This window comes from Pollicipes pollicipes, unplaced genomic scaffold (genome assembly GCF_011947565.3).
Source record: "Pollicipes pollicipes isolate AB1234 unplaced genomic scaffold, Ppol_2.1 Scaffold_7261;HRSCAF=8764_pilon_pilon_pilon, whole genome shotgun sequence".
Lineage (NCBI taxonomy): Eukaryota > Metazoa > Arthropoda > Thecostraca > Pollicipedomorpha > Pollicipedidae > Pollicipes > Pollicipes pollicipes.
In genome coordinates this window covers 63235045-63252030 of record NW_023597054.1, presented here as the reverse complement: position 1 = coordinate 63252030, position 16986 = coordinate 63235045, and the positions used below count along the sequence as shown (strand labels likewise).

At 50.4% G+C, this 16986-nt stretch overlaps 1 protein-coding gene across 1 annotated transcript in view; it reads left to right on the top strand.

The window, feature by feature from the left end:
- Positions 1 to 2435: 2435 nt before the first annotated feature.
- Positions 2436 to 16986, top strand: part of nvd (cholesterol 7-desaturase nvd) — a 29064-nt gene continuing 14513 nt past the window's right edge. Inside the window, 4 exon segments of the mRNA XM_037235529.1 lie at positions 2436 to 2502; positions 13152 to 13346; positions 14645 to 14815; positions 14817 to 14847. Coding sequence (XP_037091424.1) covers positions 2479 to 2502; positions 13152 to 13346; positions 14645 to 14815; positions 14817 to 14847 — 421 coding nt within the window. The 5' untranslated portion in view covers positions 2436 to 2478.

Below are 16986 nucleotides of genomic sequence, written 5' to 3'. Positions count from 1 at the left end.
TGAAATTATCGGTGGACGGAGATGGGTCTCATACTTCTAAAGTGCGTGCAAAGTTGAAACATCCCGTCATCAAGATGTGCAGCGAAGGCTGCACGTTAAGACACCGGGTGCGCTGTATGGTAGTAATCATCCCCCAGTCTGGCAGCATCCAAGACAGTGTTACTATCTAGACAGTGGTACCCCATAAGTTGTGGTTCTCCATACTACTCCAAGGCGGTGGTGTTCTATAGATAGTGATGCTCTCTGCACCACTATCTGTCTGCGTGGCTGCACAACTATCTGTACCACTATCTGTCTGTGTGTTAGTATCACTACCTATACCGCTATCTGTGTGGCTGTACCACTATCTGTGCCACTGTCTATCCCTGTGGTTGTATCACGATCTTTACTACTATTTATCTGTGTGATTGTACCACTATCTGTACCACTATCTATCTGTCTTGCTGTACAACTATACGTACCACTATCTATATGCGTGGCTGTGCCACTATCTGTACCACCACCTGTATGTCTACGCTGCTACCTGTAATTCCACCCGTGTGGCTGTGCCACCAAGTAAAAATTACAGAGAATCATTTAACGAGAAGTATATTGCTGTTCACCTGCCATTCTTTTTCTGTTTTCGTTGTAAGTCCACCGATTGCCAATATGAATTATGGAGCTATGTTTTTTTCATCTTCGCCCGACGAGGGGACCAGAGAGGCCCATGAAAATTCGAGAACTAAGCAAACTAGAGATAGCAGAAAACGCTTCTGAAAAGCTTCTGCTAAACTGTATCAGATAGGCTTGTCCGAGCAAAGGTGAACGTAGCTTTTGTTAAGTCAAACCAGGTCATAGAGATCATATTAGCACTTCAATGACTCCCTACTGTTCAGAGACTGTCTCAAGACTGTCTGCTGTCCATCCTACTGTTGTCTCAACAAGTATACGTGCTACGACAACGCGGAAGGCGATGTTGAATAGCTCGTGAGGGGTTCTATCAGAAAGACACCAACGGAAATCGACGCATGTGACCTGTAATGAGTCACCCCAGGCAAAAGGGTAAAGGCGGCTGTTACACTAGCCCATGTGGCTATATCAATAACTGAGAGAGCCACATCAATAGGGAGGACAGGATAAGAAATACATTCAAAGGCCGTAAGATATGTTCCATTAAGGTTTAAATCGTGCGATCTTTAAACAGTAAATCTGGTCACAAATTACAGTTTGGCCTCGTATGACCTTATCGTATAGATGACCCAATCTGTACATTATAGTGGCCGAAAATCTGGTCCGTCCCGGTGGCTCAGTTGGTAAGAGCGCCTGCCCTCCGGTCCACCCACCCGTGGCGGGGTGGGTTCGAGCTGCTTTAGGGCGCTCGCTATTTGCTCTTGACAGGTATGGCCTGCGTCCGGTGGCAGCAGCGGTCGCGCTTAAGGTCAGGTGACGTCAGGGCACAGGACGGACCGTGCCGACCATTGCGGCACGTTAAGCTTTCGCCATTAAATTCTGCCGTTGCCTGGCAGTAAGCGAACGAGTGGTGGGGATCGGGACTCACACAACAAGCACTGCTTAGCGTGAGCGCTGATCCCAGAAATTCATCCATTCAAAGGGTTCTAATCAAATTTATTTTAAAAAATCTTGCTTAAGTTAATAGACCGATGGGAATCAAATTAAGAGTTATCTAGATGAGAAGAGGAACCTTGAAGTCTAGAGCCTAGGCACGGTATCTGCGAGGAATCGCACGATCTGTCGCTTTTGAGCAGGTTGTCATCAACATTTCCTCCAGAAGAACTCATGGACCATGAACTGTGAACACATAATGCTTTTAATCCACAGCATGTGTAAAATTTCGATGCTCAACACTTATTAGCATCGCAATCAAAATCGTTCCTAAACTGCTTCGGAAATTTTAGGAAGGCACTTGGAGCCCCTTCAATCCAAACATTTCGCGAGTCAATTTGGCCATGAAGATTGGTTTACTGCAATCCTTTTTGGTGGGTTTTGGGGACAGGAATAGCACTTAGCAATTGCAAGAAATGCAACATTTTCGTGGTTACATGCAGTAACACTGGGGCTTCTGCTGGCACCCAAAAAGTGATTGCAGGGCTTCGGTACCACCCGGCCAGGTGTCCATTAATCTTTGAAAAGCTTTGTCGTGATGGGAAGCGACCTGTTGCTGTTCTCCAGGTTTTGCATTGATCGTTGCTGATGCGAAGCATGATTTGCTCATATCATTTACCGCCATCCCGAGCTTCAAACTTCTTTATTCTTCGTGAACCACGCTTGTGGCATGCATCGTTCATGTCCGGTGTTCAAGTAGGCGATGAACTCTGAACTCTAAGTGCAAGGGTCTATGCGTAGAGGCCACCACCGTCGCCCAGACCTGGCGCAGATCCAGCGGGCGTTGGGCACGGGGCTTTCTGTGAGCAGTCAGCTGGCGCCAGCTGGATTGTGACACTCAAGGTCGCACTTGGCAGCGCACCTGGATGCCTCTGGATGCAAACAGTGATGGGGAGCACAGTAAGTGCATGACGAAGAACTAAGGGATAGCGCCAGGTAAGCCCATTTACACAAAATGGCGCAATGGGGCCACAGGATCACTTCCAAATGAACATCCCCAGGGATATCTCAGGAGCAGAAGCAGGCAATATCCACGTCGGTGATTACCGAAGCTCTGTAAAGGCCGGGGAAGACACCGCGAAGGGTCAGGGAGGCACGAGGCAGAAGTTTGGCATGTGCATGTTTCGACTGTTCCATTTTCCATTCGTCGCTAATGGCTACAGCATGCGTGAGATCTCCCCCTGCTTTTGCGATGCCTTTGCCGTATACGACAGCAGGTCCACGAATTACGTCATGCCTCAGGTACCTGGCTGTTGGTAAGCATAACACGGTGCATAAAATATAAAACTTTAATACAGTGACAGTGCTGAAAACATCAAATGGGCCGAAAATTTGTTAACAATAGCTGGGTAGCACTGATCATTTGCTAGATTCCTCACAGTTCAATAGTTGTTCGTTTCGGCGGTGAACGATTTATTCTGCCTACTGATACATAGAGCGAAGGAAAGGGGTGCGGTTTTTTGGTGTCCAGTTTTGCAGTAAATAAATATTTTGTGTTTAGGACAGGTCTGCCTTGCATACGTAAACTGAGGCTCAACACGTGGTTGAGATTCCTCGCATCACAAAGATAACTCCAGCATGGTGGCAGTGCGTGCATGGTACGTAAAATACAGCCCTGTCCACGATCCCGCAGTCAGTTAGGTATAGACCCCAAGGTTTGTCGAGGATAACGGCTTTATGATGTGAGCTCTGTAAGCCGCAACCACAAGCAATTCTGGCATGGCTTGATAAGTCGGGTAACTCCCTGAACCCCGCAGCTCTCTCTCCCGGAAAAGTGGCGGGTATTGCAACGCCTGAATGGAGATAGAAACAAACTTGTTTTCTCCTGCATGACTCGTTTAGTGTCCGATGAATGCTTACACAGATTGTGCTTAACATTTCTGTGTGGTTTCGTTACGGCTTATGTTCCCTCCTAAAATGATATCAAATAAAAGCATCACTCACTGTTCGCATGTTCAGTGGTACATATGAAAAGATGCAGCAGGTTTACAAATTGCGGAGTCCCACGAAGTTCGGAACCAGCTGCCATAGATAAACGCCCCGACGTTTTTTTGGACCCTTATCGCATTTTCATCGATCGCTCCGCCATCTTGCATATCTTGCACTCCGGCACGGGGGTGTATGACGCGAGTATGCTTACTTATTAGTGTGTCATGGATGAACATGACAAGGTTATGCAGGATGGAGTGTCTGATGTCAGAGCTGCACGCACATCTTTTTTATTCATATTTGTCACCCAGGGCTGTTAACCCGCGTCTGGGGGGGAGCTGACTCCCCCTTACGTTTTCTAAGCGCAGCTCAAAAAGGACTGCACGCATCAATGCCAGGCTTTTAGGAATTGTTTATCTATCAATTTGGCCACATTTGTAGGAATTTGACATTTTTATCTGCCAAGGTCAGTGACCTGGGTCAGGTCAAATCTCTAAAAAAAACGTTGACCACGCATGCTTGTTATGGGTTATTTACCGATTGTTAAACTTACTGAAGTATTGGAACATGATAACACCAACATTTTGTTGGTTTCAGCTTTTTCGAGACAGGTGAGGTCAGTGGCCTGAGTTCCGGTCAATTTTTGCATTTTTGTAAATAAGTTAAACACGTAAGCATTTTTGAGAATTTTTGGTGTCTGTATTTGAGGAAGCGAGTGCTAACTCACATGCACCACTATCATATGACCACAGAGCACATGGCCTCGGGCCAGATCATGACCTACCTCCATGGGTGCCTTCCGTGAAACACATGTTGGGCTCAAATTAGGCAGCAATATAATGTTATTTTGGGCGTAGCATTCGAATATTCCGCTGAAAACATGATGATGTGGGGGCGTGGGTTAGCATTTAAGAGACCCAGTAGCTGAACCAGTCACATGAATGGGGAAAATAGCGTTAGAAAGACCTCCGAAACTTGGAAGATATTTGTCAATAGGCTTTGATCGTATGCCATTGACAGGTCGAATCTGCTTGCCAAGGTCGAAGTTTGATCTAGCTTGATGTCAAATAGCCTGACAATGGAAAACCAGGTAGAACGATTAGAATACACTTAAGTGACGCAAGTAGTTAAGCGTATCGTTTGACGTGCATTTCCTGCTGAAATGGGCGGAGTAGAGCAGCGAGAGAGATCATTATTGTCAAGCAAAATATCACCGACATGGCCTTGAACAAAAGGTAAGATCATGAACTGCGGAGGTCAGGTAAAAAATTTCAGTAAACGGTTATCAGTGTTGTTAACACAGCTAACTCACATTTCAGCATTGCCCTCAGAAACATCCTGGTCATCCTGAGGACAAAATTTTCCGTCACTCTTTAACAGGTGGTCGCCTGAGATGGTTCTCAAAACAAACAGAAAACAAGTAGTTCACTTTTCGCTACGTGCCAGGTGCTAGAATCTTGCTAAATGGGTGCCTTGTGTGGACCTCCCTCCATACTCCAAAGACGCTGAGGGTCTGGTCAAGATGTTGGTCTGAACTAGTTATTACACTAATTACACCTTCGGCCACATTGGGTGCGACGTGCTGGCCAAGGCCATCATGTCAACACCAACACGTCGTTCACAACCATAGCCTAGACGGTTGATAGCGCTCCAGGTCCTGAGCTTGAATGCATTTCGTTTTTCGACTTATTGCGAGGCGGGCTACTTGATAAGCCACGTGATTTTAATAGAGGGAATTACAACGCTGAAGGGCAACGGCCTGTACGTCAACCGCAGCCACCGCTTCCAGTCGGTAATTGCTTGAATGTGACGGCGCACGCAGCATGACGAAACGGGCCAAATTTTCGCTCAAGTAAAATTGTGACAGCCCAGCGGTTTTGACATCACAAATATCATGCCTTGGCCACTCGTTGACTCTTAAATTACGGTCCGTCTTCTTCCTATAGTTATTCGAGTCGCAAAATTCCCTTCCAATGCTTTTGCCGCATCTTATAACTTTTTTCACCACTCATGATCAGGTCATCTAGACAACGTTTGGCTATATGCAGTGCAATGTATATAGTGATTCAACGCGAGAAAAATGGAACCTGCATGGTAAATTACGCCGTGCACGTATTCACCAACCTAATTGGTGAAGTAACACTCTTACATGACATGTGCTTTTCTACCATACATTTCCTTGCACTATGCAATAATTCCGAAGCCCGACATTCTCTACCTTGCTTGCCGGCTTTCTTTCCCTGCATGCCGTCGATGATGCAATCAGCAGACCTCTGACGGCATGCGCTGATTCTCAAATCTGTTTGCCATGTTCTGTATATGACATTTGGATTCTGGACTAGCTGATAATCAGCATCAGCGTGATGTTCGATTCAATCATTTCAAGCGTACATTAATTGTATTGCATGTGCAGATAACAGACTGGCATCGCTCAAACGACAATCTGGTAGCATCAAAGAGCTGTTCCAGAAGCATGACGTAAATATGTTTACGGCAAACTATATTTGAGAACTCACCTACGCAATATTCCAAACAGACGACTGAACCAGCTGGCGAAACCTACGCGCAATGGGGTGCGGCTAGTAACCTTCATGGTAAAGCGTCATAAGCCCAAGCATGATAATTTGTTTGCGTAGGCCTCTACCTTCCACTCGACCCACCTCCGTCCTCAGCATGTGCCGCCGGCGCAGCCCGCCGCGCCGGCGCGCCACGTGACCGCCCGAGGCACCTCGTGCGCTCGGTCGTGTCACGCTTGCATCAGCTGCTGCGTCTTGTTTACGCGCCGGGCGGCCGGCGGGCATGCGTTGGGTCTGAGGCTTTCTCCGGCGCTAATCGCGTCTGCATCTCTGGCCTTGACATTCCGCCGGGTGCGCGGGTGCCGGCGGCTGTCGCCGCCGGCGCACGCGCCCGATCGGGAGTGCTCCCTTTCCGGGGTATGGTATGCGGCGCTGCCGCTGGCCGCTCGCTGCGCGCGTCATGCGCTTGCCGGCGCGTGCGGCCGCCGGCGCCGCTCGGGGTGCGCCGGGCCGCACGCACTACGCAGCACGCAGCGAGCTACGGCCGCAGGGAACGGTGGGGTGCGTTTGCTCGGCTGTGTGCTACTATTCCGGTGCAGGGCTGACATGCGGAAGTGTTAGCGATCAATGTTGGATATGCTCTGCACGAGGTTTAATAGCGCTGGCAACGGCGCGGGCCAAACGCCCGTGCCGTTGCCAGCGTTTAATGACGGAAGGCGGCAGAGGCGATGCCCCTCGTTGAAGTTGCGCGCTGACTCAGGGACGGTGAGTGGCAACAGGAGATTTGCCTCCCAGCTTGCCTTTGCCTTTCCAGTGAAGTTCGGCAGTATTTTCTAGCTTCAAAAGAATAATTTCTGATCAATGTATTCCTGTCAATGGGCGCTTGGTCGCTATACACGCATGCAAAAACTAATGCTGCAAATTTGTCGGCAGGCTGCACCAGCACTCGGTAGCTGCCCAAACTAATTGGGTTAAGATCACCTTTTTGCGGCTTTTTTGCCACCACCAGGTCCGTGCAAACGCCAAATAAGCAACAATGCCTTGCACACCAACATTTTAAATAGACGGGAGCGATCCTACGATCACTCGATCAATCCTACGATCAATCCTACGACTTGTCTGTTTCAAAATAACACAACTAGGTTCTCGTGGAAAAGAACAGTGAATTAGCCTCAACGGGGTTTTGTTATTGGTCGCAAGCTGTGCGTTTTTATGTCAATAATTGATTCCACGAGGCTAGGCCAGAAGTAAACCCAAAATATTCCATTTCAGCTCTATATGCTCTCATTTACGAAGCCGTACAACACGGGAAAATATGACGGATACATGTATATTTTTTGTATAATTACGAACATATGAATATGGCGTGCCGGGTGTGTTTCGGGGAAATGCTGATGATGTAGAGCTCCGGATATGTAAGCATGCTGTCAGTTGTTGTTTAAGAGGACGGCAGCGCTGTCCCCGCCGACTGTGATATACGAATTCGTTGCTGGCCGGCCACCACACGCATCTGCGGTGGATTGCATAACAGTGTTGCTGAAAACGTATTTCCTGAGTCATAAAATGATAGCTATATATGCATGCCCTATGTATGTTCCGGGTTGCTTAAAGCTTTGGACGCGATTGCACAACTTTCCAGGCAGATATTGCCAACTAGCCTCAAGGAGTTTGACGTCGCATGGGCGTTGGGCGTTGTCTCCGCCAGGGCGTTGTTGTAACTGTGGTAACATTTTGACACTCATTATCAGTATTTTGTTCTCCCCGCATTTGTGCTGTTAAACACATACACCTTTGTTGTCGTTTCTTTACTTTTTTGTTTGCTTGCGGCTAAACGGGCTGCAATGTCAAAGCTGAACACGCTCTCGCTCGGGAGGGGTTCAGTTTGATACCCCCTACATTTTTTTCCAGGCCAGCAGACCTTCCTTCAATGATTTCATATCATTGTTTTATAATTCCGAAAGGTGCAAGGTTGTAGACACTGTATCCTCTTCTAATGCCACAAAATCTCGGAGGCTTTCCAATGTTAACGAAAGTTAAACATGAGGTCCGCATTCTCCGATGACGCTCCGGCCTTTTCCCGCGTACAAAGGGTCCATCAAAGAGCCAATTTCCGTGTAAATATCTCCCAAGCTTCTAGCTACTTTACGCTGGGCCGCACGTAAGCCCCATCGCGCATTTTTGCAGGTGCAGCATTCATGAGGCTGAAAGAGCATTCCACGTTCGAGTGGTTGGCTTGCACACTGACTGGCCAACGGACGTCCGGGAACCCCAAAAGCTGGCGCCTGGGAGAACTCCGGGGAACCCTCGGTACCGGCCGCCACCGGCCGTACCGGACACGTGCTGACGCACCGCTACCTGACATACCAGAAAGCGTGTCAGCGGCTGCCTCGTGCCACTCGGTACTGAAGTACTGAAGTACTGAAGTACAGTATTGAAGTCTCAGTCGAGTTGATAAGTAGCAGCGAGGACAACGGTGACAGCGAAGACGCCGGCTCGGAAAGGGGTGGGGCTCGCTGCAGATGGTCATGCTCACCGTGGATGGTACTCTGCAGGCAAATCAAACGCGATATCAGCAAAGCATGTATCATCTAGAGAAGGGTAGTATGGAGATGTGATTCGAGCGTGGCCCGTTGCCACGGCCGTAAGCTGATGGTCCTCTGTCGTGCGATGCGGTCTCGATGGTCTCCAGCCTCTTTTGTCTCCCCTGGACTCTCCTCTGGCATGCTTTTAAGATGCGGCTTGCTGCACAGAGCTGAGGGATGGAATGTAGCATTCGATTTTAGGTCGTCGTGTCCTGGATGACGTGAGCCCCCTTATCCCCTTCCTTGAAGACGACTCTGCGCAAAAATGTTTAGCTTACTTCTTCTACCTCCACATGCACGACTATTCCTCTGCGCTATCTAATCACAACACCGCTGGGCCCGCATGAGTTTGAGGCTATTTGTTCTGCGCCCCTTTTGCAAAACCTGAACAAGCCCTTGTCACCACATGCACCAGTTGCTTTATTAAAAGCCAAACGTTTTGTCGAAAAGGTCTGAAGTGCGCACATATGCCTATAGATGCAGAGAAACATTGCTTATATACCTACGTTGGTGGTCCGTAATGTCTCACACTATTTGGTTCACTTTTTGGCTTTAGGGCTCACTCTTGTCTGTGCTCCGTAACCAACTCTGCTATGCTGCTTTTCATGTTCAAGCAGCCATATCACGAGAGTTCCCCCCCCCTCGCCCAATACCGGGCTCTGGAACAGCCACTACGCATGTCATTTGTCCAACATCTTGGCACAGAACGTCAAAAAGACATTGACACATAGCCAAAAATTTACAACGACCCACTAAAAATCGCTAAAAACGAACAAGAAACCAGAAAAACAAAATCCTCGTCTCTCTCCCCCAGCCGGCATAAGACAAAGTATATTTTTGTAGTTTTTTCGTCGTTATCTGTTGTTTGTTTGATAGCCTTAACATTCTAAATGGGTAATATAATGGATGAGGGCATTACACGCGAGGTTTTGCCGGTGTGACCTGATCTGAAATGTGTGACGCATTTTTTCATGCATATAATATGATTTTGCTACATATTATGAAAGTCCAGTGATATGTTTCTCTTAGTGTTTGTTCCAATGTGTCAATAGCTCCACAATGCTACTGCCTTTACTGTTCACAATTTAATTGGCATATGATGAGAACAATGACGATGCTTCACCCATTAATCTGCTTGGTTTAACCCGCCACTTAACCGTTACGTTAACCTACCACTTGCACTTGCACTTTGGTCCAAATGATCACGAAAGCCGGTACAACCATGTAGTGACATTGCGGTTTGGCACGAGTGATTACATGCCGCTTCGCGCTCGGCTCCATTATGGCGTTTTTTGTCTTGACCGTTTAGAAACCTGCACGCTGGTAATGGAATTTTGATCCAGAAATAGCAGTCCCACGGCACGTTTTAGGCACTGGATGCGGTTTGATTACAAATTCAAATCAAATAAAAAAGCGTCAAATCCTTGTAGTGTATTTGCGGTACGCAGCTCCACTGTCACAGCTAGTTGATGGAAAGGCTGTTTTTTATTTAATTAAATCTACATATCATCACTGGATTGGCAACAAACCCGAACATGCCAGTTTTAAAGACATGGCTCGCTGAAACCTGTAAGCCTGTACAAATTCTGCACATTGATTTGAATTGTCTTGCGTGCAACAGCCTGACTAGTATTCACTAATATCTTCAAGGCAAAAGTTTGCCCAATGTTTCATCACCTTTCACCATAACCTGCACCCTTAAGCAAAAGTGTCGTCCGTCAGTGAATGGTATGTTTTCGTTACAAGCTAGGCTGATAGTTCTGCTCCACCGGGCCAGCCGGCACCATTTTCCGGACTTGAGCTTTGAGGGCGCTTGGTCCAGCGACAAATTACGTCGGAGAGAGTTCCCTGTGCCTCCATGGTCTAAGCGAACCCCGCTTCGTGCCTCTGATCTCTACTGTGCTTCGCCCAGTGGAAGGTCATTTCAATGACGGCAGCCCGGCCTATGTATGCATGTACATGTGTAGCGTGTCGCTTAGCGGTTATCGCAGGCTACTTACTGCTCGGATGTCCTCCGGATAAGAGGACGTGTAATCACATCAGCAGCTTGCGAAGCTGGACGATTATAATAAACTGCCCCGCTCCTTGCGGGAGCGGCACGGTTGTTGCCAACTTTGCTGCCAACTCTTACGCCAGAAGATGGGCTATGCTAGATATATCTATCACTTGATATAGGCCAGAAAGGCCTTGAGCTCCTGGCTTTTCCATTATGAGTATGGAGTTATGATCCTGACAATAATCAGCCTTCACTTTACCAGGAGGCTCGGCGACGTCATCAGACATACATTGGTTATATTGTTAAAACTCGATATAACGAAGTCTCCGTGCGTCCTCCGTGCACGGACAATCTAACCAATGTCTGTTCGATATTATCATTCAACCAGTACGTTGAATGATATTTGCATCCAACCAGTATGCCAACCAACGTACGTTGAGGGCTGAGTGCTGTTTATGTGAGAACTTAAAACCCACAATTCCCTGTTAGGAATGATCCTGGAACCAATCACAGTGGATTGCTTGCTCACGGGACTGGCGCTACGTACGTCGGTAAAATCAAAGCGTTAGCTTGCTTTACCTGAACTCTGCAATGCATGCGAGATTTTAGCAGCCACAAGTTTTTAATGGTTGTTAGTGCGGACATAACGAACTGTTAAATGTCATCACTTCTTGACCCCTAGCTCAGCCGCAGTCGCGATAGCACCCGCGGACAGCGTGATGCATGGCAAATGCATCCATATTATTATACCTTGACTGCCTTGATTATATCATATATACTTTGATTGCCTGTTTTCAGCACAGACCGGGCCAGCTTTAGTGCTGGGGAACAACTAGAAGTGTGTGACTTTCTGCAGCACACTGTGACACTTTCCTACAAAGTATGCTCATAATAACTGGCTATATTGGTTTATGTCTGATATAATGGTTTTGTCTGATTTTAGGTCAAAGATCATAGTTTTTAACTGGCCTAGCTTGGAATGATCTTGGAGCTACTCACAGAAGCCTGCTTGCTTGCGGTTCGTGGGACAGGCACTACGTACGTCCACAAGATCAAAGTGTTATCTCGCTTCACCTGAACTCTACAATGCATGCAAGATTTTGGCAGCCTCAAGTTTTTGGTGGTTGTTAGTGCCGAGATAGCAGGCTGCTAAATGTCAAGCGTGGTGACCAGTGCGCGATAACCCTGTATGGTTCTTACCCACGTTGGCCACCGAAGGTGACTGCTTTTCAGGCAGCAGTAAGTATTACTGTTTACCGGTAGGACACATTACGTCAGCTGGACACTACTGGAGTGGCCACGCTTCTCTACCAGAGGGATTAGCGTTTTGATGCACTGAGGTTAGCCGTTTGATTCGGACCACAGCCATTTCGGCCAATTCTGATCATTCCAGACCTGTGGAATGAATGAGAGTGGACTGCGGTGGGACAGGACTAAATGCATCTGGGGTTCCTCCACGACCGAGACTGACCCTGCACAGGATCTGTGCGGAACGCTCGGGCGGGACGCCTTCTAGTGGTTCACATGAGCCCTCTCATGGTTGATGCCAGCAACTGGCTCCGGGTACGCAACAGGTCGTGGGGGATGCAGGATGAGAAGCGGGAACCAGGAAAGGATAGTGGATGCACGGAGGTGCCTTTAGCCGGAGCCGGTGCTCGCACACGGCGGCACCACGCGTGGCTGACCGGATCGGTCCCAGTTCCGTCCGCCTCCTCGGATGCGACGAGCGCGCGTTGCCCAACGTGCCGCCACGTGCAGAGCTCGGCCCGGCTGACTGCCAGCGCCGCCTCATTGTCACGACCTTCCATTCTATTCTATTCCGTCCCCAGTGCAGTTATGCAACGTCCGGCGGCCTGCGCTCTGCGGGCTACTCACCCCGCCCCCAGGTGTCGCCGAAGCCGGTCCGTCGGGTCAGCCCTGCATCTCCCGGCCGCCACCACTGTCAGTGATGGCGGTGCCGAACGACGCGATGGTCGGATGGCCTGATAGCTGACGCATATTTATTGACTGCATGTCTCAGTATGCATGTTATGCTGAGATACATGATACATGTGTCTAGATGCATCTAAGCATTCCCTGGGAAATGAAAATGTGTGGGAATGATGCAATGGTTGTCCCGGAATTACATGACAATGCACGGTACTCGTGCAGCAGTTGGACACTAGACGATTCGGATGCGCTTAACTGCCGATTTTCTCTGCGTTAGGTGTCATTTGTTCATGCAAATCCTGTGTTCGCCCATTCTACGTCTTGTTGAAACAACTATTTAGCTCAAGAATGAACTGTCGCGCATCACGTTTCTCGCTGCGATGAGCGTTGTAGTTAAAGGGGCTGCTGCATTCCTCCTGCCTTACCAGCCAGGTGTGATGGATGGACTCCTGTATCCCGCCAACCAATCCACACCCAGAAAAAAACAGCCAGCCGCTGCATGGGACATCAGTGGAACGAGCGCTGCCTGTGGAGCTGCTCTCGGGCGCTCCCTTCGGCATGCGCGCCCAGCGGCGTGACCAGCGCCGCGTGTTTCAGATGGCGGCACCGCTGCGCGAGTGGGTGTGCTGGACGCTGCTGGCGCTGGCCTCGGCGCGCCTGCTGTTGCCGGACGTGACACTCAGCGCCGAGCAGCTCCTGACGCTGGGCTGGCGGACGGCCCTGCCGCTGGCTGCCTGCTTGCTGCTCTACAAAGCACTGGTCATCTACTCCGTACCTATGAACCACGTGATGGTGAGTCGCGGTCAGAGGAGGCAGGTTCAGTGGTCCACCGGGGCCCAGTTCGCAGCTGCTGGGCCTGCAGTACACAGTCTCGCCGTGCTGGGCCGCTGGTCCTGGGCACCGCCCGACAGAGCCAGGCCGGGGGCCGCCTGACCGAACTGGCTCTGGGCAACACCCGACCGAGCCAGGCCGGGGGCCGCCTGACCGAACTGGCTCTGGGCACCGCCCGACCGAGCCAGGCCGGGGGCCGCCTGACCGAACTGGCTCTGGGCAACACCCGACAGAGCCAGGCCGGGGACCGCCCGACTTAGCTGGTCCTGGGCCCGTCCGACCGAGCCAGGTCGGGAGCCGCCGACCGAGCTGGCCCGGGGCACCACCCGACCGTGCTGGCCCGGGGCCCAGCCTGACCGAGCCAGGCTGGGCACCGCCCGACCGAGCTGGCCTGGGGCACCGCCCGACCGAGCCAGGCCGGGGCCCACCCGACCAAGCTGGTCCTGGGCACCACCCGACCGAGCTGGCCCGGGCCCGCCCGACCGAGCTGGCCCGGGGCACCATTCGACCGAGCTGGCCCGGGCCCGCCCGACCGAGCTGGCCCGGGGCACCATTCGTACCGAGCTGGCCCGGGGCACCACCCGATCGAGCTGATCGCCCGACCCCGCCAGCGTGACGTCCGTAACTTCGCCGCCGTCTCGTCCAAGTCTGGCCCCAGGCAAGGGCATGGCGTAGAAGGACGAGAGGTATAAATGTACCTTCGGCCGACGGCCCAGTGTCGTAAGGGCTCGTAGATGGCGTCACACATCGACCAACCAATGCGCAAGTCCGCTGGACATGAGCAATAACATGTGGTTGGTGTCGGTGCATCATACAGACGTGCCGTCTGGCGCAATGCCTCGTCCATGACGATGGGCCACTTGCTCTGGCACATGTACATGTGAGTGGGTAAGCGTGTCATGACGATAAAGCTGAGTGCGTGAGGCATCTTATCTTGGCGCAATCTCTCACACGACAGAGCGGAAGCTATTTGCGACCAAAACTGGTTGGCTTGCGCGGCAGAATAAAGCAATACTAAAAGTTAGTGATCTTGTCTGTTTCGCGCCATTGCATATTGGCAACAGTAGCAGCTTTGCCTAAGCAAAAGAAGAGTTCATAGCGGAACCTGTGGCAATGAAAATATACATCGTCGTTTTAAATGTGATGTAACGCATTTCAACCAGATGTGCAGTGCTTAGTTGAGCAAAATTCAAGTCCAAGGCGTCAGACCTATGTGTCAGCTCATGGTGTCCACTTATCTTTTCATGTCCTACCCACAGGGGCCGCATTCTTTGGGACCGGTCCGTGACGAAAGCACCAAAAACCTTTGGAATCGTCAACGTGCCACCAAGAATCACGTGAACCAAGTGCGCCAGCGACAGAAGAACGCGAGGATGCCGCCACCGTACCCGAACGCCTGGTTCATGGCGATGGAGAGCCGGGATCTGCGGGCCAGGCGAGGTCCGACCGCTCGACATTCTGGGTAAGTCTGCCGAGCTCCGTTCCCCTCTGTGTCTGGGCTGCCGGCGGCGATTCCGAACGGCGCCCCATTTCGGGCTCGTTCCGCCTCCATCCGGCCCGCTGGGGAAGACTCGTCCACGAGCGGGCCGCGCCGGTCCGCTCCTTCCTCCGCGGCCGGCTGCCCTCGGCGGACCCGCTTCCGGATTGCGTGTGCGTCGTTTTGCAATCGGGTCCAACGTGTAAGGGCTGGCGGCGGCCGCAGACGACTCCTTATCTAGCCGCCATCGCAAGGCCGGACGCCACGGCCAATGTCAGCCCGGTGAGGGCCGCTGTCGACCTGCTGACAGGCGCGTCCGACCTTCCGCCTGCGCACCCACTGGCAGCGGTCCTCGGGATCAGAGCGCCCCGCCTCGCCTCCCGTCTCTGAAGTCTGGGCTCGGTGCGGCGCTCCGCTGTCAGTCCAGTCAGCGACAGCGGCGCTCCGCTCGCGGTTCAGTCAGCTGCAGTGACGCTCCGCTTGCGGTCCAGTCAACGACAGCGGCGCCCCGCTGCCAGTCCAGTCAGCGGCAGCGGCACACCGCTCTCAGTCCAGCCTGATAGCGATCTGTGGGCGCCAAGGCAATGCAAAGCTCGAGAAGCCGCGTTTGTTGGTCAGCTGTCGGAAACGTAAGAACCTAAGAGAAAGAGAAGAGAGAGAAAGAGAGAGAGAGAGAGAGAGAGAGAGAGAGAGAGAGAGAGAGAGAGAGAGAGAGAGAGAGAGAGAGAAAGAGAGAGAGAGAGAGAGAGAGAGAGAGAGAGAGAGAGAGAGAGAGAGAGAGAGAGAGAGAGAGAGAGAGAGAGAGAGAGAGAGAGAGAGAGAGAGAGAGAGAGAGAGAGAGAGAGAGAGAGAGAGAGAGAGAGAGAGAGAGAGAGAGAGAGAGAGAGAGAGAGAGAGAGAGAGAGAGAGAGAGAGAGAGAGAGAGAGAGAGAGAGAGAGAGAGAGAGAGAGAGAGAGAGAGAGAGAGAGAGAGAGAGAGAGAATTTAATGATGACGTTGGCAGTTGGGTGGGTTTCATGCTGCGATTGTAGGCGAGATCGAGAACTGTGCCAGGCACATTGCTACTTGTCAGCTTTCCTGGCTTGGAAGACCGTGTTTGAAATTATAGATATCAACGTATGCTGCAATATTGTATTGCCTCCATGCCACGTCACGGTAAAGATGCAAGTTCGCCAGTTTTGCATTCCTGCACGTATGCACAAACATGCGTTATACGTGTTCCATGTGACGTAGTGGCATACAGCAACTCCTGTTTTTTTGGAAATTTGGTCGAGTGGTGACTGCTATTTAACCCTCACCATGCAAGGCGGGATGGGACCCTAACGCCCCCAATGTTTTTTCAGAATAAGTTTTGAATGCAACTGTGCTGAAATTTCGTTTACCCTAGTTTATAAGGTTGTTAGATACGTTGTAAACGTTTAAGTTTTCTAATGTCGGTAATCTATGTTCTTTGACCTGTTTCTGGAAGTCAAGTGGGTGACATGTTTCTGATAAGCGACAAATAAAGTCCATTTCTTGCAAGAAAAGGCACTCCAAAGATGTTTTTGGATTCCAGTTCTTATTCATATCACTTTGAAGAACACCAACATCATTTTGTGTACTTTCCGAGCCCAGGTCATTAGGTAAAATGAGGTCAAGGTCACGCCAAGCCACACTTCGACTTTTTGCAACCAGATTCCACCGTTTTAACGTCATAAGGTTGAAAACTTAGTGGCAGCTACCCTATGGTTTGAGAAGGCGTTTCTAGCTATTTTATCCGCTAGACTATGATGAGACCTTCTTTATTCGGGGCATAGCCGCATGGGCCAATCCAACAATCGTCTTCATCTCTGTGACGTCATACGACATCACGGGTCGCATGTGGGGATATCCAATGGCAACTATCTGATAAAGTTTTCAAAGTGCTATTTCATATTGCCTTTCACGTTGTTGTAGCATAACTAGTTTTTGTTCTTGCTAATTAGCTCTTGAGATAACAGAAGAGGTCCACAAAATGCTATCTGCTCCTTTTGTCCTGGAGTGACCTATCACAGGTCACATCAACCACCATTCAGACATACGTTCCCTATGCAGTTGGACGAAGTTTTCCACTGTTCAGCGGCTTTAGCTTTCGCGATCACCAAA